The sequence below is a fragment of the Piliocolobus tephrosceles genome, chromosome 13, assembly GCF_002776525.5.
Source record: "Piliocolobus tephrosceles isolate RC106 chromosome 13, ASM277652v3, whole genome shotgun sequence".
Classification (NCBI taxonomy): domain Eukaryota; kingdom Metazoa; phylum Chordata; class Mammalia; order Primates; family Cercopithecidae; genus Piliocolobus; species Piliocolobus tephrosceles.
In genome coordinates this window covers 98028378-98051012 of record NC_045446.1, presented here as the reverse complement: position 1 = coordinate 98051012, position 22635 = coordinate 98028378, and the positions used below count along the sequence as shown (strand labels likewise).

Below are 22635 nucleotides of genomic sequence, written 5' to 3'. Positions count from 1 at the left end.
CATAAAGGTGCACACAGGACCACCCTGTGGTCTTCCAAGGGATAAAGCCCCACCCTTATTGACCACAGGCTTAATGGTTAATGCCAATGAACTAAGACAGTTTTCATATCCTAGTTGTACAGTAGGAGAGATTTTTAAAAATACATATATTCCTGCCCCATCCCTAGAAACCTGGTTTGGATTTGATCAGCATCAATGTTTTTTAAAAGCAGTACAAGTAACACTAACATGCAGCCAGTCCAACATTATCAGGTTAAAGGAAGAAAAGCTGAGGAGTGGAAGAGGCAAGCCCATGCTGCACTCTACCTGCCATGTTTCCCTGGGGAGGCCACACTCCTGATTTCTTGTCTCACATACCCTTACCAGATTGGTGAATGACTGGCACAGGTACTAACAGCACAGACACTGAAATTTGTCTGACTTCCTTTTTTTCTGCCCTGGATCAAGACAAGGCAGTGATCCTGATTATATATGTTTGCTCTGCAGGCCCAAACCCTATATAGGTTCCTGAGAGTCCCAAGGTTAAGACAGCAGAGAGGTACTGAGGTAGCACCAGCAGTAAACTAGTTTGGCCCTCATTCCTAAGCCATGTTCCTCTAGTAACGATGCTGACAATTTGATCTCCATTTGTCTGACTAATTAGTTCTGAGCCTGGGCAGGGAAAAAGGAGATACCGATTTCCCTTAAGCCCTAATGGAAACCATTCTGAAAATAATACCACCACATGGAATATCTAAATGTCAAAGAGTTGATTTACGAATTGAAAACTAGAGACTACTTAACTTACAATGCTGTAACATTCCGAGCAGCTCGAGGGGGCTGAAGGCATTTCTAAACCAGTATTTTTGGATGTGTGAAAAGGCTAAGTGCGCAATCTCCTCCCTTCTGCTGCCCAGCCACATCCCCCTATGTTAAAATGAAGCAGTGCTCTTCACATCAGTGACTTCCCGATGAGGTATAGTCTACCTGGTTTAAAAAAAAAAAAAAAAAAAAGGTCTTCCTTATAAAATACTTTACCTCTACAATGGTTAACAGAGTTTCCTGAGAGTTTCTCATCACTTCCATGGTTTTCTCACAGCATCTAGAGTCAAACACATTATAGATACAGATTTTGTTACACACTAATGTTTCAACATATCTTTATCTGTATACTCTCATGTGTAGTATGCTGAGCCTATGCTTGTTAATAATCTACAAATTTGTATCTCAAAATAGCATAATACCTGGCAGAGTGGGCTTTCATTAGATATCTGAAATGAATACAAGTACGTATTTGACTATTTCTGCAAGCTTGGCATTTACAAGAATAACACAACACTACTATGAAAGATTTATTTCCGTCTTTGATTTTCTTTTCTTTTTTTTTTTTTTTTTTGCAACGGGATCTTGCTACATTGCCCTGGCTGGTCTCAAACTCCTGGGGCCAAGTCATCCTCCTGCCTCAGCGTCCCAAGTAGCTGGGATTACAGTCATGCACCTCTGTGCTCAGCTCTCAGTCTTTGATTATTGTGGCAATTATTAGTTTACACTGACTTCAATCTGCCCCAATCTGAGTACATAGACCTATGCTGAGAAAACTACAAGGAACTGCAAAGTTTTTTTTGTAGCACAATGTTACACTGGAACACAAGCTCCTATAAATAAAAATGTAGTCTCTTCTATATCCCCAGTGATGAACACCCAATAGTAGTTCTGATCACTAAAAAGGAGTCAGCCAGGACAGAGGTGTTAAAAGTAAAGGTGGGATGCTTCCAGAGGAGGTTTGGAATAACAGTATGTATGTTACATGGGCTTAGCTCCCAGGTGGGTAGAAGGAAGGGGAACTATTATTGCTTTTACCCAGGGTCTTTTCCTTAGTATTGGTAAAGCACTGGGCTATGATTCCAGCATTAAATTCTATGATCTATACAAATCTCTAACCCATGTGTGTTATACACACACACAAATTTTTTTTTAGAGACTGAGTCTCTCTGTATTGCCTAGGCTGGACTCAAACTCCTGGGCTCAAACAATCCTCCCACTTCAGCCTCCTGAGTAGCTGGGATTACAGGTGCAAAGAACCATGCCCAGCCCATGTAATTTTGACATCAAAAATTATTTCCCTCCTTTACTTTGTATCACTTACCTTCTGAAGACACCTTCAACACCAGTAATGCCCATGCCATCCACAATATCTCTGGTGAGTCTAAAAGGAACTGTCTCAGGAGTAGGAAGGATTTTGCCCTGTTCAAAAGCAACACCTAAAGTAAAGAATACAGTGAGGTTAGGAGGTTTGGCAGCTAATTTACTTTCTTTCCAGTTAGAATGTGAACTTTACAAAGGCAACAAACCATTTGTTACCTATATTCTATGAATACTAGTACATACAATAGTTTATTTCTACTCTGGCTGCCTTCCTCATCATCTCTATGAGATCCACCTCAAATCCAAATAACATAACTTCTTGATGTAACTACAGAAATCTAGGTTAAAGGGTGATTTTTAAAAATGAAGTAACTACTGGTGTAATTTAAAATGGAGACGACATATTTATATTTAAAAAATTTTTAGGCCGGGCGCCGTGGCTCACACTTGTAATCCCAGCACCTTGAGAGGCCGAGAAGGCCTGATCACCTGAGGTCAGGAGTTAAGAGACCAGCCTGGCCAACATGGTGAAACCATGTCTCTACTAAAAATACAAAAATTAGCTGGGCATGGTGGCAGGCGCCTGTAATCCCAGTTACTCGGGAGGCTGATACAGGAGAATCACTTGAACCTGGGAGGTGGAGGATACAGTGAGCTGAGATCGTGCCATTGCACTCCAGCCTGGGCAACAAGAGTGAAATTCTATCTCAAAAAAAAAAAAAAAAAAAAATTAATGAGACTTTATAATTATATGTTCACTTGGAGTTACAAGAAATCCTACAGGAAAGATCATCCCATATGCCTTTTACCCATTTCACCCCAACTGTAATATCCTGCAAAACTATACTACTACTGACATCAATGAAGTCAAGATACACAATATTCCTATCATAAGGATCCTTCATACTGCCCTTTATGGCCACACCTATTTCCTTCCCATAGCCTATCACCCAGCCCCCTAACCCCCTATTTTTCTAGCAACCACTAATCTGTTCTCCATTTTTACAATTTTGTCATTTCAAGTATGTTATACAAATGAAGTGGAATAATCATACAGTACGTAACCTTTTGGGAATAGCTTTTCACACTCTGCCTAATTCTCTGGAGATTCATCCAAATTGTTATGTTTATCAGTAGTTCTGTTTCTTTTCATTGCTGAGTAGTATTTCAGGGCATGGATGTAACACAGTTTGTTTAAGCATTTGCCCACTGTAGGACATCTGGATTTTTCCGGTTCTTGGCTATTATGAATAAAGCTGCTATGTACATTTGTAGTACATGGCCATTTTATGAGTAGATTTTGTTAAGTTTTGCGAGTTCTTAAAGATTGTTCTTCTAGTATCAAGTCTAGGAACTCTGATTTGCCCTAGGTGCTAAAGATTTCCTCTTAATTTTCTTCCTCTGTTGCTCAGCTTGAGTAATTTCTACTGCTCTGTCTTCTGTTCACTGATCACTTCTTCTGTCTCCTCATTCTGCAGTTGAAATGTATTTTATTTACTATATTTTTCTGTTCTAAAATTTCCATCTGGTTCTCCTTTATATCTATTTCTATACTGAGACTAATTATTTCTGTGCTGAGACTTACTATATTTTCATTTGTTTCAAGCATGTTTATAATTGCTCCTTCAAGCGTTTTTATGATGGCTGCTTTAAAATCTTAGATAATTCAAACATCATTGTCATCTCAGTGCTGGCACCTACAGGTGGTCATTTTTCATTAAAGTTGAGACTTTCCTTGTTCCTGGTATGACTAATGATTTTCAATCGATGCCTACACCTTTTAGTTATTATGAGACTCAGGATCTTCCTTAAACTTCTGCTTTTGATGCCTTTGGGAGTCACCACCTTGTTAACGCTAGGTAAGGGCAAAAGACTAGATTCCCCAGTTGGCCTCCACTGAGACTCAACAGGGAAAGGGTTTGCTATAGGTGAGTAGGGCTGAAAGTCCAGGTTCCCCGGATATGTCCACGGACACCAAGGAATGAGTCAGAAAAAAGGAAAAAAAGGTTGGAAAATATAGACTAGCAGGTAACAGTATAGAGTGAGAAGGCCTAACATAGGGTTACTGGAGTCCCAGAAACAGGGAGGAACCTGGATGGACCCTATGGCATGACTATGACTAACACAGTGTGATGGAAGTGATACTGTGCAAGCTGCAGGCCTAGCCCTTAACTTCCACTTCCTCCCCCTGGGAGCCCCAAGATGCTGAATAGGTCCAGGACACTATTGTGGACAGAGAGGCCACATAGGAGTGCTGAAGCATCAGACATGTAAGTGAAGAAGCCATCATGAACTCTGGCCCCGCTGAGTCTTAAGATAACTCCAACCCCAGATGCTAACTGCATCTGCATAAGAGATCCTAAGTGAAAACTGCCCAGCTGAGCCCAGTCAACAGACTATGAGAGATAATAAATAAATAAATAAATAAATTGTGATTTTAAGCTACTAAGTTCTGGGGTGGTTTGTTATGCAGCAACAGGTAACCAAACAGATATACACAGAATAGTATACAAATCACCCAAGTGTGTGACTGAGATTTTTGCAAAGTGAACAAATCCACATTAACAGAACGCACCAGCATTCCAGAGGCCCCCCTTCAGCCCCTTCTACCAGTCACTAACTACCTCTTTCAAAAGGTCACCACTATCCTGATTTCTAATACTGTACATTAATTTTATCAGCCTTTGAATTTTATATAAATGGAATTATACATATGTACTCTTCTGTGTTGGAATCTTTCACTTAGCATTATATTTGTGAGAGTCTTCTATATTGTGTGTTATTGTTCATTCAATCTCATTATATACAAAGAGAATATAAATATACAATTTGTTCATCCATTCTACCTATGAGGGATATCTGGATTGTTTCCAGTTAGGGGCTATTAGGAATAGTGCTACTATAAACATTTATTTTATTTTATTATTATACTTTAAGTTCTAGGGTACATGTGCATAACGTGCAGGTTTGTTACATATGTATACTTGTGCCATGTTGGTGTGCTGCACCCATCAACTCGTCAGCACCCATCAATTCGTCATTTATATCAGGTATAACTCCCAATGCAATCCCTCCCCTCTTCCCCCCCATGATAGGCCCTGATGTGTGACGTTCCCCTTCCCGAGTCCAAGTGATCTCATTGTTCAGTTCCCACCTATGAGTGAGAACATACGGTGTTTGGTTTTCTGTTCTTGTGATAGTTTGCTAAGAATGATGGTTTCCAGCTGCATCCATGTCCCTACAAAGGACGCAAACTCATACACCATGGAATATTATGCAGCCATAAAAAAGGATATGTGCCACATTTTCTTAATCCAGTCTGTTACAGATGGACATTTGGGTTGACTCCAAGTCTTTGCTATTGTGAATAGTGCTGCAATAAACATACGTGTGCATGTGTCTATATAGCAGCATGATTTATAATCCTTTGGGTATATACCCAGTAGTGGGATGGCTGGGTCATATGGTACATCTAGATCTAGATCCTTGAGGAATCGCCATACTGTTTTCCATAATGGTTGAACTAGTTTACAATCCCACCAACAGTGTAAAAGTGTTCCTATCTCTCCACATCCTCTCCAGCACCTGTTGTTTCCTGACTTTTTAATGATTGCCATTCTAACTGGTGTGAGATGGTATCTCATTGTGGTTTTGACTTGCATTTCTCTGATGGCCAGTGATGATGAGCATTTTTTCATGTGTCTGTTGGCTGTATGAATGTCTTCTTTTGAGAAATGTCTGTTCATATCCTTTGCCCACTTTTTGATGGGGTTGTTTGTTTTTTTCTTGTAAATTTGAGTTCTTTGTAGATTCTGGATATTAGCCCTTTGTCAGATGAGTAGATTGCAAAAATTTTCTCCCATTCTGTAGGTTGCCTGTTCACTCTGATGTTTCTTTTGCTGTGCAGAAGCTCTTTAGTTTAATCATATCCCATTTGTCAATTTTGGCTTTTGCTGTCGTTGCTTTTGGTGTTAGGGGCTATTATGAATAGTGCTACTATAAACATTTTTAAACATATGTGTGCATTTCTGTTGGAGTGGAATTGATGGGTCACAGGATATACATAAAGTCAGCTTTAGTGGATAATGCCAAACAATATTCCAAAGGGCTTGTACCAATTTACCCTTCACATTTATAGATGCTTTTAGCACAATCTGAATGGACACAGGTTGGCATACTCCTACCTCTAATTTGCATCTTCCAGACCACTGCCTTTTCATTCTCAGATAAAGTCTCCCCTGTTGAGATCCCCACCTTCTGGCTCTAACAAATCCCTCCCATCTTCATGTTTACTATGTAAACCTGTAAGGTTTTCTCTCACATTCACTGAATGATGGCATGGACCTAGCTCACAATCTTCTCCTCTGTCCCAACTCTAGAATTCATTCTGGGGACAACCATACAATATCCATGACCATCTCTGTTCTAATGGAATTCAATTTCATTCTCTCTTAGTGAACCACTCATATGGGTTGCACTCCAGAAATGAGTCTCCTAAGACTGCACCTTCTTAGACATTGTAAATTGTACATTCCAATCAAAACCTCTTCTCCTTCGACCCCGTATTCTTACTGAACAGTTTCTGAATTTGACTGAGATTTCTAGTTTATTAGCCCTCTTCCTTCCCTAACTCAGCCCATGGGTAGAGAATAAGCTTGATAACTCTCATCAGTGCTTCAAATCTGTTTGTCCCCTTGTCCCTCCGCCACATCTACCATTTTAAACTACAACTTAAGCTCCAAAGATGTTGAGGACTGCTGGAAAATCATACAACAACCCTACAGGCTCCACTGCAAATTTAGGATTGAAAGTGTCCCTTAAACTGCTTGCCAGTTCTTATTTATTTATCCCTTTCTAGTCAGGTCTTGGTCTCATTTCCATGGTAAATTTTAGAATTTTATTGTTCTTTTAAGGCCAGTTACCATCCCTCCAATTCTTAGCAAATGAGCATGCTTTCTATTTCTCAGCGAAAACAGAATAGCAAATATAATTCCTTCATATTCCTTCCCCTCCAGCTTAAGACTTTCCTATTGGCATCACTTTTCCTCCTCTCTCAGCAGAAAAGCTAACATGCCTCCAATCTACCAGACTTACGTACTTTATGATATCCCTTGCTATTTCAATTATCTTTTGTTTTTCTCCTGTATCTTCAATATCTAACATGTTTACACCTCTCCTATCTTAAAAAAGCAAGGACCAAATGTGTTTCTCATCCCTGCAGCAAACTTCTATGCCATCCTTCTCTTCCCTTCTAAACTTCTTATAGGAATATTCCACATTCTTTTTTTTTTTTTTGAGACGGAGTCTTGCTCTATCGGCAGGCTGGAGTGCAGTGGCTTGGTCTTGGCTCACTGCAACCTCTGCCTCCAAGGTTCAAGCAATTCTCCTGCCTCAGCCTCTCAAGTAGCTGGGACTACAGGCGTCCACCACCACACCAGGCTAATTTTTTGTATTTTAGTAGAGACAGGGTTTCACCATGTTGGCAGGATGGTCTTGATCTTCTGATCTTGTGATCTGCGCCTGGCAGATTTCACATTCTTAATCTACACATCCTTAACTTCCATTAAGTCCTTGCCTTTTTACAGTATGGTTTCCTCCATTCTATCCAAAGGCGACTTCCAAGGCTTCTAAGATTGATTACTTGTTAAATTCAGAGGTCTATTTTCAGCATTCATCCTCTCTGACCTTTCTGTATCAGATACTATTGAGCACTACTTCTTTCATAAAAGATTTTCCCCTCTTGCCTTCCAAGATCCTGACTTCCTAGTTTTCAAGACTTGAGTACTTCTCAATTTTTTTCTGGCTTAGCCTTTCCAAGGCTCACTTTCCTTATGATCTCATCTTTAGGTCTCTTTATCGAGGATGATGTGTAAGATCAGAACCTCCTCTAGCCCAACGACTTCAACAGAAATCTATTTGCTGAAGATTCTGGATCTTTGTCATTACATTCACACTCCTTTCTTTCTTATATATTAAACTGTCCATTCCACCTATAAATCCCATTAATACTTCAAAATAATTAGCAAAACCAAATTCATCACTTTCTTACTATTTACAAAACTTGATATACTCCTTAGCTAGAAGCTTCAGTTATCCGGGAGCCCCACTCTCCCACTATTTCCTCATTTAGTATCACTGGTACAGTTTACTACAAAAATGTCCCTCAAATCCAATCTTCTGGTTTCCACAACTTTAGTAAAAATCTTCATCATTTCTCTGCTAACCTATTTATATCCCTTAATTTTTCTTCCTGTTGCCAATACCACTCCCCGAAGTGCTCCTGAAACTACCTTTCTGAAAATAAAATATTATTATGTCCTTCATTTATTTCCTATGGTTTAACGCACTGAAGCTGAAACTCCTCAGCCTGACTTTTTACAGTCTAGTACCAATCTCTCTCTCTAGTGACTCAACTACAAGCATACTTCACTCCAGACACATTTAATGTCTCACCACTCCCACAACATGCTACATCTTAAAATTACTCCTTGTTTTAGTGGAATAGCCCTGATTCCTTCTTCTGAGTCTGCTCTTATCTTCTGTCTGAATTATGCTTCCTTTCTTTCTTGAAGACCAGGCTCAAACGTCACCTCATCTATTAAGTTTCCCTCAGTATCCCAGGCAGAGTTAACTGTTTCTTCCAGCACAACTGTTTATGCTGAAAACAAAAAACACCAATATTTACTGCTTTGATGTATCTGTCTCTCTTACATTTGTAATATCTTGGTAGGCAAACAACATTCCATGATGACCAAATATTTATTAAAAAGAATAAAGATACATAGATTTGATTACTTACCCAAATCTATATGTACAAGTTCTGCCGACTGCTCATTTATCAAGATATTCTGTACATGTCTATCCCCAAGTCCAAGTATGTAACCAACTGGAAAAAAAACAAAAAACAAAAAACGAACAATCTGAAATAACTGATTCCATCGCTTTCTAATATACAGCCATAATTTCAATTAAGACCACTGACTTGGTATAATCTTTCAGTAGTTTAGGATTTTTAGCCTACTTAAATGATGTGCATAACTGGCCATATTGAGTTTAACTCAAATCTTACCAGCTATTTTAATGCATACTGCATTTTACAAATCCTAGATGATTTGCTAAAAAAATTTCTGTGTACTAATAGGCACACATTTTAAAGTATTAGTACTTAAGAAATTATTGTGGCTAAAGTTGAGACCCATTATTTACCTGGGCCAAAACAGTGCATTATATGTACTCAAATGTTTATTGAACATACTTATAAGAAGTCTGTGGATAAACTCTTCACTCTTCAGTGAAACCTTCTCCTTGATGAATTATATTTAACATAAATTAACCATTAATTCATTTCATTTCACCAGGTATATATCCCCCCAAAAAACTGCATTTCTGTATTTCAGACAGATGATGACATCTGATGGGAGAGAAATCACATGGCATTACAAAAAAAAACATTGGGTAGGCAGTCAGAATGACTGGATATCTAGCTCACTCTGTGATTAACTAGGCCTACTTTCTTGTTTATCAACTAGCTGTATCCAATTAGTGATTCTCTGTGTAGAAGAGAGTTTCACAATTCCCTGGGAACTCTTTCAAAACATACAAGCCCTGCCTTCCTGGGATATAGTACGTAAGTGATGAGTCGTCTTTAGATTAAAAAAAAGAAACAATAGATTAGATGATCTCTAATGTTTCCATTAGTTCTCATGCTCTGGGATTTTGTTAACCATACTATCTACCTATTCTAATTTCTTAGGGGAAAAAAGTCAAAATATATATTGTATACAAAATACTTAAATATATCTCATGATTTCTATTCTGAAAACAAAATTCTATTAAACAATATTAATCACTAGGTGATAATATTTAGAGTTATTTGAGAGGTTATATGCAAAAGAACAAAAATAATTAAAGGAAGTAAGTTATCACAGGTTTTATTTTCCAAAGAAAGTCTCAGAAAATAAATACATTGAGGAGAGAAAATACGCCACATTAACTATAAAACAAAGAAGAAGAAAACCGTTTTTATTATTTATCAAAGTACGAGAATTCTCTTCACATAAGTTATAAAAAGTAGACACTAAGACTCAGGATGAACAAGAAACATAGTGATTTAATAATAAAGATGGTTTGGTTACTAACTACATCATCACTATCATCCCCCTGCAACTCAGAATGTAAAAAAAGTGCTGAATCAAAACAAAAATAAAACCTGCCAAACAACAAAGTGCTGAATCTACTATATGTACAAGATTACCAATAGAAGAAGTGGCTACACTGCGCGTATAAGCCAATCGCTTCTCAAACCAAATAGCTGGATCCAAGAATTTTTCCATGCAGAAGTAACGGAAAACTGGTTGAAAATTTTGGCAAACATCCATGAAGACTTCATATTTATCTTCAAAAGACTTTTTTTGCACCTCCTTTAAATACAGCATATATATAATTATTTTTCAATATTGTATTCAATTAAACTAATATCCACATTTTTATATAAAAATGTAACAGATATGGGGCAATAAAGATGAACAGGATACATTACCTACAAGAAGCTAACAGTCTGGATAGGGAAGCAATCAATTACAAGTGACAATCCCTTTAGGATTTCCGTTATTAATCGTTGGGAAGGAAGCACACCTACGGTGACTGTTATTTGTTTTGATTAAATTCTAATTTGAATAATCCTGTAATCTTAAGCAGAAGCAAAGACAGAAACACCTCAGTAGTTCCAGTAGCTCAGATGGCATCACAACATTGGGTTGCAATAGAAAACAGGAAAAGGGAAAGAACAGAGGAATCCCTCATGGATGGCAGGTGACATGACTCAGATCTCTATCCTCCAACATATTCTTGCTGTAAAATACTACCTGAAGCAAAGCTTACCGACTTCAACTCCCTCCAATCTATATGCTGATGATTTCTAAATCTGTATGTTTGGCCCAGATATCTTTATTAAGCTTTAGCTTAGTATGCTTCTCCAGCTGCCCATTCAACATCTTCACTTGGATCACTTCCAAATCCAAACAAATACTTCTTCATCTCCGGCAAACTTTAGTCACCTCTTCTATTCTTCAATTCAGTAAAGAGCTTCACCATGTACCCAGCTGCCCCAACCAGAAAACTGGGAGGCACTGGCTACTCCTTTTCTCCCAACTTTTTTTTTTTTTTTTTTTTGAGACAGGGTGACAGGGTTTCCGTCACCTGGACTGGAGTGCAGGGGTGTGATCACAGCTCATTGCAACTTTGGCCCCTGGGCTCAAGCAATCCTTCCACCTCAGCCTCTTGAGTAGCTGGGATTACAGGCACGTGCCACCACTACCTGGCTGACTTTTTATTTTTTGTAGAGATGGGGTCTAACTATATTTCCCAGGCTAGTCTTAAACTCCTGGGCTCAAGCAATCCTCCTGCCTTGGTCTCCTTAAGTGCTGGGATTATAGGCATGCGCTACCACACCTGCCCCCCAACCTTATTTTTAATCAGCAATCAAATCCTATGAATTCTGTCTCCTTCATATTTCTTATCTCTACCCACGATTCTCCCTTCCTACTGCTATTCATCTCAGTTCAGACCATCTCATGCCTCCAGTCTGCATTCTCAAAAATAGAACCCACAGTGCTGTCGGAGTTTCTTTCTAAAATCCAAGTCTGATATTACTATCCTTTAGGGTCTTATAAGACCTATAGCATAAATTGCAAACTCCTTTGCATTTCATAAAGCAACACTCCATCTTTTGACCAACAACTACTGCTCCAATCTCATCTTTTCTTCCTCAAACACTAAGCCTATGCTTATGTTGTCTGTGCCTGCTCATGCCTCTTCTCCTTTGCTTATATGCTCCTTCTGCCTGGAAAAACGACTCATTTACAAAACTTGGTTCACACACATTTTCCTCTGTGAAGCATTTCTTGGATCTACTTATCTCTATTCTCCCCACCCCAGGCAGAACTAAGCACTTCCTTCTCCATACCTACACTGTACCCTGTGTGCTGGGTACAGATTTCCATCACAACACCTATAGCACTTACTACATATTTTAAAAAACATGTCACAGAAAGCACAATGAAATGAAAAGTAAATGGATTTTGGATTTAGACAAGGCTCAAATCCTTGCTCTGTTTATTAGCTCACTGGCCTTGGGGAAGTTAAGTTCTCTGAACTTCTCATTTTAAAATGGGGATAAGGATCATGATGGTTAGTCATAACTATTTGTGAAGTCTGAAGTCAGCACAGTACCTGGTAGACAGAAAGCATACAATAAATGTTGCTGATTCTGTGAATGAGTATCAGACTAGATGGCCAATGTGACATTGTAAATGTCTTAGAAGGTTTTCTATTTCAATTTCATAAAAAATTACTTCATACTCTTGTTGTTGTTTTAGTGTGTGTCTGTTTTTTAGAGATGGGGTCTTGCTCTGTTGCCCAGGCTGGCCTCAAAATCCTGGGCTCAAGTGATCCCACAGACTCAGCCTCTCAAGTGGCTGGGATTACAGATGCATGCCATCGCGCCTGGCACTTTAGTGTTTTGTTTGTTAAGAATTAGTTTGTTCCCAAATTGAAAACAAATCAGCACACATTGAATAACCTTTACATTTCTTATCTGACAAGGGTTGACATATGTAGTTTAAAATTCTTCCTTTTTCACTCACACACTTTCATTCTGATGAGTTTACTTTCTTTTACTTATCATCTTTGATAATTATTACCTGATGAAATTTAAGTTTTTTTGTATTCTACAACATCTGATAGCTGTCAGCTTTAATAAGCCATTAAATAATCTTGCAATAAGCTTTAATTTTGGGTGTCACTCACCATCATTTTCTTTTGGCATTGAAAGGCACTGAAATCATTTGGCCTGTATCTTTTATGAGCACCATCTTCATTGTTAACAAGAAATTCACCAATAGGGATAGTTCCTGTACACCATTCAAGAACGCCACTTCGCTGAGAGAGGGGAACCACCTGGAGTTACAGATTAAATACCTTTTAATTTTAAACGGCCATTAAAGAGCATTTGATGATCATTCAACTATCAGAGTCAGTACAAAGCATTTTTTTCAGGTTGTATTAATATTTCTCTGTCCATAGAATACAAAGCTCCTTGGAGGAAACCAACCAGAAATAAACTTAAGCTCAAAGGATGTAATTTTCCAGTCAGCTGCCTAGATGTTTAAGAGCCTGTCCATCACTCAGTCCCCATGATTCTCTGCGAGGTCACTCCTGTTATTATACTCACCATCATCTGTCATTAATCCATACTTAGTTTGTCCAGTTAGGAGAGGAATTAACTGCTTTCCTTACAATTTTAATACCAATTAAAGTTGGGGAGCTTCACTTGGAAATTATTACCCCTGAATGTGATCTCAATTTTAGTGTAACTTCATTATTGAAATTACGTGTACTCTTGCTTTACAGTCTTATTATCTTCACAGAGAGAAAATGTACTCCTAAATATAAAATAAGCAATTTTACAAGGAAATTTTTTAAAATTATAAGCACACATAAAGTATAGAAAATGATATTAACAGATACCCTTTTATCCATTAAACAGCCATATCAAATCTAGGATTTTCTGACATTTGCTGGGGAAGAGATGAAGCTCCCCGTTGTGTGCTTCACTGACCCCAAGTCCCTCCCCACCATCAAGATGACATTAGCTGGTTTAACATGTTCATGTATTTTTTGGTATACTTTTATTTCAAAGCTATATGTACACAAATAGTTGTAAGTATTAAGTGAAATTATGATACTATATGTATACTTCTGTAATTTGGTTTTTTATTCAGTACTATTTTATCCTAACTATGTGAGCATATTTAACTCTACATCATTCAACAGCTATATACTACATAAATACACCACAATTATCCAATCTGCATTTACATTGTTTCCACATTTCCATGAAATATTGCTGCAATGAAATAAACTACTCCTGAACATATTTCAGTTTCTCTAGGCAGGGGTGTCCAATCTTTTGGATTCCCTGAGACACACTGAAAGAATTGTCTTGGGCCATACATAAAATATGCCAACACTAATGATTGCTGATGAGCTAAAAAAGAAAAAAAAAAAAAAAAACTGCAAAAGAAAATCTCATGATCCTTTTTGTTCTAATTAACATTATTATATTCATTTTCTCAGCTGGTCACTCGTCTTTATGGTGTCTTTAATTCTATACATTTTTTAATTTTAATTTTCTCACATACGTTGAACTGTTCTGTCTCTTATGGAAGCATTTGATTAATTTATTAACATATATTTGTTGGGGGTGTATTATGTGTTACACACAGGGCTAGGGCACTGAAAACAGACTGGCAAAAAGGCAGATGAAGACTATGCCCTCATAAAGTTTCATTCTGGTGAGGAACATATATCCTAATAAACATTTCATGATATTAGATAATAAGTATAAGAGAACAAAACATAAGTTTAAAAAAGAGAGAAAGTGGGTAATGGCAACATACTCGGAGGCCTTTCTGAGGGTAACACTGGAGCAGAAGCCTGAATGAAGGGAGTGACTGGTTTGAAGATCTGAGGGAAAAGCATTCCAGGCAGAAGCAGAAAAGCCCTGAGGCAGAAACGAATTGGTGTGTCTAAGCTATTGCAAAGACCAGGTAAGTCAAGTGGAGATGACTCATCTATACAAGCAGAAAGTGAGAGGAGTGTGAGGAGACTGGTAGAGATAAGGCTGGAGGGAGAACAGCAGAGGCAGAAGACTTAGAGAGCTGTCATTCAGGACAATGTGAACTCATCTGGGGTTCTGAACAGGAAAATGGAATACAGCTGGCCCTCTGCATCCAGATTCAACCAACTGTGGATCCAAAATATTCACCCAAAAACCCTCAATTAAAAAAAAAAAACACAAACTTTAAAAACCAATACAGTACAACTATTTACATAGCATTTACACTATATAAGGTATTTTAAGTAACCCAGAGATGATTTACAGTACATGGGAGAAGGTGCATAGGTTATAGGCAAATGCTACATACACCACTGTGTATAAGGGACTTGACTTTAGTATCCACAGGGGGTTCTGGAAACAATCCCCCACAGATACCGAATGATAACAGTACTCTGTCTTAGATACTTTTAAAAGGATCACTCTAACAGTTATGAATAAAACTAGCTTTTGAAAACCAAGAGCAGAAGTAAACTGTTGGTTTGAACTCTAGTATCTACAGAGATGTGACTGTAGAAGTCGGGTGGTAACAGCAGGGGTGGTAAAAAGTGACCTGCCTGGAAGTTGACCAATAGGACTTGCTGATGGAATAGATGAGACTTGAGAAGAGAGAAACAAGAGTTTAAAATGACTCCCATTACTTGGTGATATTTAGGAATTTTTTTGAATTGTTTTAGGAGTGATGACAGTAATGTGATAATGGTTTTTTAAAACAGACATTATCTTATAGATCTACACACTGAAATGTTCACAGATGAAATGATATGACATCTTGCTTTAAAATAATATTGGAAGGAAGTTGATGGAAGGAGAAATGGAACAAAATTGTCCATGAGTTGGTAACTGTTAAAGCTGAGTGACGAGTACAAGGCGGTTCATGATGTTGTCTCCTTTTGCATGTTTGAAATTTTCCATAATAATAAAAGTAAAAAGAAAATAAAGCCTCTAGGTTTCAGTCTGAGCAACCAAGTGAAGGTGGTGCCATCTCTAACAATACACTTTGCATTTTAATTATGTTTATTATGTTTATTTTCCCTATGAGAATGTGAACACCTTAAGAACCAGGGCGATGTTTGACTGCTTCTATAGACCTAGCACTCACTAGAGTATCTAACCCAACATAGGCATATAAATTCACATTTATTGAACAAACGAATGATCTCATGGCCTTTCTGATTTCCCTTCCTGCCTAAGTATTCTACATTGCCCTCTTCTCCCCTGCTCTTTGACTTTGAGTTAGCTGTGACCCTTGATGCTTGATCACATTAACATTCTTGCAGTGTAGTGTACTTAAAGTCTCTTTTACATTGATTACTCTCTGTCAATATCTAGTTCTGGGGGGCGGGGGGAATCAAACCCTTATTTTTTGTTGAGAGATTGATGTAGAAAGGAATAGGTTAGCTTTTTCTGCCTCAGCTTAGAGTCTCAACTGTGATGTTGGTTGTTGGAGAAAGAGCTGAATTTGAATTTCAAAAAGCAAATGACAGTGTTTTCTCTGGTACTAAAGATTCTCTGTAAGATTTCAATTGGGTATCTGGGTATTTTGTGTAAATACCACAAAAAAGGACTGATGACTATTTTCTCAGTTCTCTCAAAATACACAGCTGATACCATCCTAGATACACAGAAATGAAGTTAATTCATTATATTCAGTGAATGCCTTAAGATATTATGGCTTCTCTCCCCAGAACCATGACTGAGATGGAGGCTCTGAAATATGCATGACAAGGAATAAAAATTATTTATTGGCACAAGGCAGGATGATCAGGTTAAGTACAAAGCTCCTTTCAGCACTTTAAAACATATTAGAGACTTGCCTTTTAGAAAACAAATCCTCTGACACCTAAGATTTTAGGCTTGTTCAGTATACTTTGTAACAATGCATAGTTTTGGTGGAGAAAAATGGGGTCAGCCACCCTAATTCTGGTTAATGTTAAGGGTATGTCTGAGTTATCAAAATATACAATAAGAACTGTCTTCATTTCCATCTGATTCTCTGACAAGAGGTATCTGGCATGCCTCAATATACAAGTCTCTCCTTTTGAGGTTGCACAATGGCACAAGGTTTGTATATCAAGATTTAGTTCCCGGTAGTCAATGTTTGTTCTTGGTGACACAGTGACCACAGAAGACCTGAATGTCAGGATTGGGAATGACTCCACAGATGACTGGACTGGGTAGACTACTTCGCTGTAGTCTAGGGAACCTCAACTAAAGGCAAGAACAGTTAGTTTAACATAATGATGACACAACTTTCACATTCTTGGAGTAATCTCAAAATAACATAATTGGCTTATTGTCGTAATTCTAAGAAATAGTCAAACCTAAACTGTTGTGTTTAGAGGTTATACTTTAATATTGAGATGTATAACATTAAATAATTAATTATCTGGGTTACTGGGTTAACCCCCCCCCCCCTTTTTTTTTAAGACAAGGTCTTGCTCTGTTGCCCAGACTGAACTGCAGTAGCATGATCACAGCTCATATACAGCCCAAACTCCTGATTTCAAGCAATCCTCCCGCTTTAGCTTCTTGAGTAGCTGGGACTATAGGTGCATGCTACCATGCCCAGCTACATTTTTAATTTTTTGTAGAGATGAGGTCTTGCTATGTTGCCCAGGTTGGTTTCAAACTATTGGCCTCAAGTGATCCTCCTGCCTTGGCCTCTCAAAGTGCTGAGATTATAGGCGTGAGGCACTGCATCTGGCCTCTAGACATTTTTCTTTTCTCGAGACGAAGTCTCGGTCTGTCACCCAGGCTGGAGTGCAGTGGTATGATCTCGGCTCACTGCAACCTCTGCCTTCCGGTTGAAGTGATTCTCTCACCTCAGCCTCCCGAGTAGCTGAGACTAGAGGCATGCGCCACCATGCCTGGCTAAATTTTTTGTATTTTTAGTAGAGATGGGGTTTGGCCATGTTCACCAGGCTAGTCTCAAACTCCTGGCCTGAAGTGATCCACCCACCTCGGCCTCCTGAAGTACTGGGATTACAGGTGTGGGCCACCATGCCCGGCTGGAAATCTTAATGGAATAATTTATATGGTAAAATAGTTTTGTGTGAAAACCAGCTGTTGAAAAAGTCATAAAGTAGAGATGTAAGTTTAGTAATTTCTGCCTTCAAGATATTCTAGGTCAGGCATTGGCTTTTTTGTACTTTACAGCAATGAACTTTGGAGGTTCAATTGTGTACCTGATTGGAAATCTGAGCTACTTTCTGAGCGTTCAGCAGGTGCGCCTATAGCCTGTACTTTTGTAACCCAATTCTTCAGTCATTATCTTTGCAATCTAAAAGTCTGGCATTTAGAGCATAAAAAAATTTCCTTTCATTCACATTACAGGAAAATCTACTCTCTAAAAATTTCTTAGCAATCTCTACATTATCTGTCAGATTGGAGATAGCTAATACATCATCAACTTTGTTCTAAAATTAGGTCAGGTCAATAGATGGTAGAACAACTAGACTGGTGGGTCTCAAAGTGTTGTCCCTGGACCAGTGCAGCATCAACATCACTGGTATCTTGCTAGAAACGCACATTCACAGATTTCACCCTAATCTTGCTGAATTAGAAATTCTAAGAATGGGGCTCAGGAATCTGTGTTTTAACAAACTCTCTAAGTGACTATGATGTCTGCTAAAGCTCAAGTACCAATGATCTTAACCACATCAAAGAATTCCTGTACAGGCCGGGCGCGGTGGCTCAAGCCTGTAATCCCAGCACTTTGGGAGGCCGAGACGGGCGGATCACGAGGTCAGGAGATCGAGACCATCCTGGCTAACATGGTGAAACCCCGTCTCTACTAAAAAAATACAAAAAAACTAGCCGGGCGAGGTGGCGGGTGCCTGTAGTCCCAGCTACTCGGGAGGCTGAGGCAGGAGAATGGCGTGAACCCGGGAGGCGGAGCTTGCAGTGAGCTGAGATCCGGCCACTGCACTCCAACCTGGGCAACAGAGCGAGACTCCGTCTCAAAAAAAAAACAAACAGAATCCCTGTACAGAATAGCTTTTATAGAGCAACTTTTGCTTTCTGTATTCATCGAGGATTAATTAGTTTTTTAAACTGCTAATGAAAAGCATCTATTATGTTAGTCATTATTACAGAAAGTTCCATGTCACAAATTTCTCACAAACTTGAAGGCTAAGGAAAAAAATTGTGCTTTCCTTAATGAACAGTATGCCCCTCTCCCAACCAGTAAGTTTTGTATTTGTCTCTACAAGCAGTAAGAAGCTCAAAACCAAGTTCTGCTTTTTATTACAATAGCCTAGCTCAAGCAGAATTTTGGAGGGTAGATCTAATTTATTCTTCTCCACTCCCCTATTTAGGGCTTTTAATTTAGCCATTATTTTAAAAATAAAACACATTCCTAGTAGAAAACTAGAAATATATAAAAAAGCAGGTGTCACCCATAGTCCCTGTTAGAACATTTATAGGAGAAAGTTTTAAAATGAGGTACAGGAATGAAATCACAAAAGACAAACCTATGGAAAATAGGCCCTTTAAGTTAAGGATTTATTGTTATTTCTAAACTGGTTAAATGAAGAATTAATATGAGTCAAAGATGATCAGCTAATAGAATGTGACTGAGGACTGTCTTCTCAGGCAAACAGCTAGAGGAAATGTAAGTGGGTACACCACCATTGGGAGTAATTTGGCAATATGTACCAGATTACAGGTGCATGTATCCTCTAACCCAGCAATCCAACTTTTGGAAATCCATGCTACCGATTTGCCTGCACATGTATGAAATTTGTATGTTCAAGGTTATTCACTATAATACAGCATTGTTTGTACCAGCAGAAGACTGAAAACAACCCAAATGCCCATTGATAAGGACTTGTATAAAAAACTACATACATACACACAATGCAGCTGTTAAAAAAGGAGAAAGATTTCTGTGACATATTGTTGAGTAGAAAAAAAGAAAAAATACCTAACTATAAGAAACACCTAACTATAATTAACATTAATAAAGACTTTTTAAAAGAAAATAAATCTTTATTATTTGGTCCTTCACAGAAAACATTTGTAGACTCCTGGTCCAAATAATGGCATCTTCTTCTTCTTCTTCTTCTTTAAACAGGATCTTGCTGTGTTGCTCAGGCTGGGGGCTCACTGCAGAGCCTGAGCTCACTGCAGCCTCAAACTCCTGGACTCAAGTGATCCTCCCACCTCAGCCTCCCAAGTAGCTAAGGGACTACAAGCACATGCCATCACGCCTGGCTTTTTTTTTTTTTTACTTTTTGTCAAGATGGGGTCTCACTATGTTGCCAAGGCTGGTCTCAAACTCCTGGCCTCAAGCGATCCTCCCACCTTGGCCTCCCAAAGCATGAGGAATATAGGCATGAGCCACTTCACCCAGCCAAATGGCATCTTTTATATGTTTCTGGTGAAGTAACAGAAGTACAAATAGTTACCTTATATGTACAGATAGTTAATTTCCTCTTCCTAGTTTCAGTGTTTCTCTGCAGTAATGTATTACACATCTGGAAGACCTGTTGCATGACAGCATCTTGTCTCAGGTCATCACGGCCCTTCAGAATAATTAAACATGAATAAACAAGTACAGTTTATTTTATTATAAAAACACAGAGCCATCTGAGAATAGCAAAGGGCACTCAGAAAATAATCTGAGCATCTGTGCACCTCTTGACAGTCTCTCAAATAATTAAAGATCTACTGCCATTCTTTCATTTAGAATAAGCTACAACATTTACACTGATTTAGAAAAAGAAGTTTCCCCTAGCTACTTCTGTAATTAGATTAACTGGAAGTCCCCCACAGGAAGGCATACTGCAAACACCTGAGTAAAACAGCACTGTGTCTTTCCATCACTCCCCAGTAGGACCCAAAGAGCTCGTGAGCAAATGGTAAGGGAAGAATGCTCTCCCTTTTTGGTATATTAAATAGCCCTTGGAACAGTACCAGACTCAGTATACTGACACAAAGGACGTCAACTTGTACTATTCAAGGAGATAAGAGACAGACACCAAAGTATTTTTTTTTTCACAAGAAGCAAGCTCACTGTACATCTTAATGGTATTCTTTTACTTGAATCAACCATATAATGATGGTCTTTCAGAAACACACATACACACACACACAAAATGGAGAAAAGCCTGGTTCCAGAAAGTAATGCATTTCTACTCTACAAATCTTCCTCATTTGCAATTATTCAAAATAAAGACAAAAACCCAAATAAAGCAGAAAGAAGATATCAACTAAAATTTTTCATCATTAAAACTCTTAAGGGCTAAGCCAGAGAAGGGATGGCTCACCTTAACAAGCTGTCTCCTCTCCTTGCCATCAGAACCTACACAATCTATTATTTTTGGTAAATTTACACCTCCTGCTAAGCGAAATTCTGCTTTAAATGACTGTATAGTCACGAGATTTCCATATTCTCCTGTGTGGTCCACCTAATAAAAGCATAAACATGATTAATAGGTCAGATACACTATTTGCACTTAAAGAAAAATACATTATAAATGTCAATTTTAATATTAAACAGGAACAAATGACAATGTGATACTGGTTAAGAACTGCAACTATAGGATGGGTGTGGTGGCTCTTGCCTGTAGCTTTAACTACTGTTTAATTAAAGATTCACTAATATACGTAAAGTCATCTGAAAAATAACTCCTCACAAAAACATAAAGTAAATTTTGGAAAAGAATAGGAGTTTTCTGGGTTGTAACTGCTAAATCTGGCATTTTAAGGAAATATTCAGCTAAATCACTTAGCTGATATAGCTAGAAAAATAGCAGTCAATCCAAATGATACAGCTACATTCAAATCAAGTATCTAGATACTAAGCACTAAACTGCAAAATGAAAAGAAAGACAATGTATTTAAGATGATCATTTTCTAAACTTATAACACTTATTATTACATATATCCCTGCCCACATGAAATTACTTCCATTATTTCTTGCAATGAAAGAACATTAGAACAGAGCTAAGTGTATTATGCATATGAAGTCAACTTAATATTACAATAATAGGTACTATATTACTTAATACTGTGATATATCACAGCCAATACATTTTATTGCACATAGAATTTTTAAAAACAATATATGACAATTGGAACCTTCCTTGCCAAGTCAAAAATTAATCTTGGCCTAAGCACATAGAAACTCTCCTTCTGGCCAATGAAAGTAACAGTCTACAGACCTTCATAAGAAAGATGGGAGGTGTAGAACTGAAGGGAATGGAAAAGAAAGCAAGAGAAGCTTTTGAGTATTTTAGGGCTTGGGCAAAGGAAATATAATACTGAGAAATTATAGGCTGAAACACATGAAATTTGCCAATATTTAACCAATTCTGACTTACATAAAAATACTATTTCAAATGGTTCAATCTAATAAAAAAATTTAGTTTAAAAAAAAAATCAAGAGTTAATTGTAAATTACCTTAATTTCCATAGTAGGGACAACAACATCTTCTAAATTCTTAAGTTTAGTAATTGGCTGGTCTGCTGGAATATTTATGCCTTCTGTATTGAAAAATGAAGAGATTTTAGTGACAAACTGAGGAAGAGCATTGAAGGTCAAGCAGGAATAGTCAGCAGATACCACTGGCCCCGACTTGTTGCTAATCTGTGGTTCGGGCTGTGATTGAGAAATGAAGACTCTAGGCTTTGGCCACTATGCAGCTCAGGGTCAAAGCTCAAGAGTGGCTAATGTAGCTTTAAGTAAATTTGCAGGTTACCTGACAGGGGTAACTAGACCAGATTTCACCTGAGGAACCAGACTAAGCATCTTAAAATACTTACGTAATAGTTTGCATAGTACATAGATAACATACTCCTGTCACATTACTATTAAATGCAACTAAAAG

At 38.1% G+C, this 22635-nt stretch overlaps 2 protein-coding genes across 3 annotated transcripts in view; one reads left to right on the top strand and one right to left on the bottom strand.

Annotated features, from left to right (window-relative positions):
• The window catches only part of ATM (ATM serine/threonine kinase), a 132800-nt gene that overhangs the window by 7106 nt on the left and 103059 nt on the right, over positions 1–22635 (bottom strand). For both annotated transcript variants that reach the window (XM_023208184.1, XM_023208185.1), the window contains exons 54-61: positions 22209–22291; positions 21073–21213; positions 20212–20328; positions 12931–13080; positions 10379–10544; positions 8924–9010; positions 2126–2240; positions 1018–1081 (exon numbers count right to left, since the gene is read on the bottom strand). In XM_023208184.1, the coding sequence (XP_023063952.1) occupies positions 1018–1081; positions 2126–2240; positions 8924–9010; positions 10379–10544; positions 12931–13080; positions 20212–20328; positions 21073–21213; positions 22209–22291 (923 nt within the window). The remainder of the gene's footprint in view (positions 1–1017; positions 1082–2125; positions 2241–8923; positions 9011–10378; positions 10545–12930; positions 13081–20211; positions 20329–21072; positions 21214–22208; positions 22292–22635) is intronic.
• Positions 1–22635, top strand: part of C13H11orf65 (chromosome 13 C11orf65 homolog) — a 132226-nt gene that overhangs the window by 84977 nt on the left and 24614 nt on the right. The gene's annotated exons all lie outside the window — the stretch shown is intronic.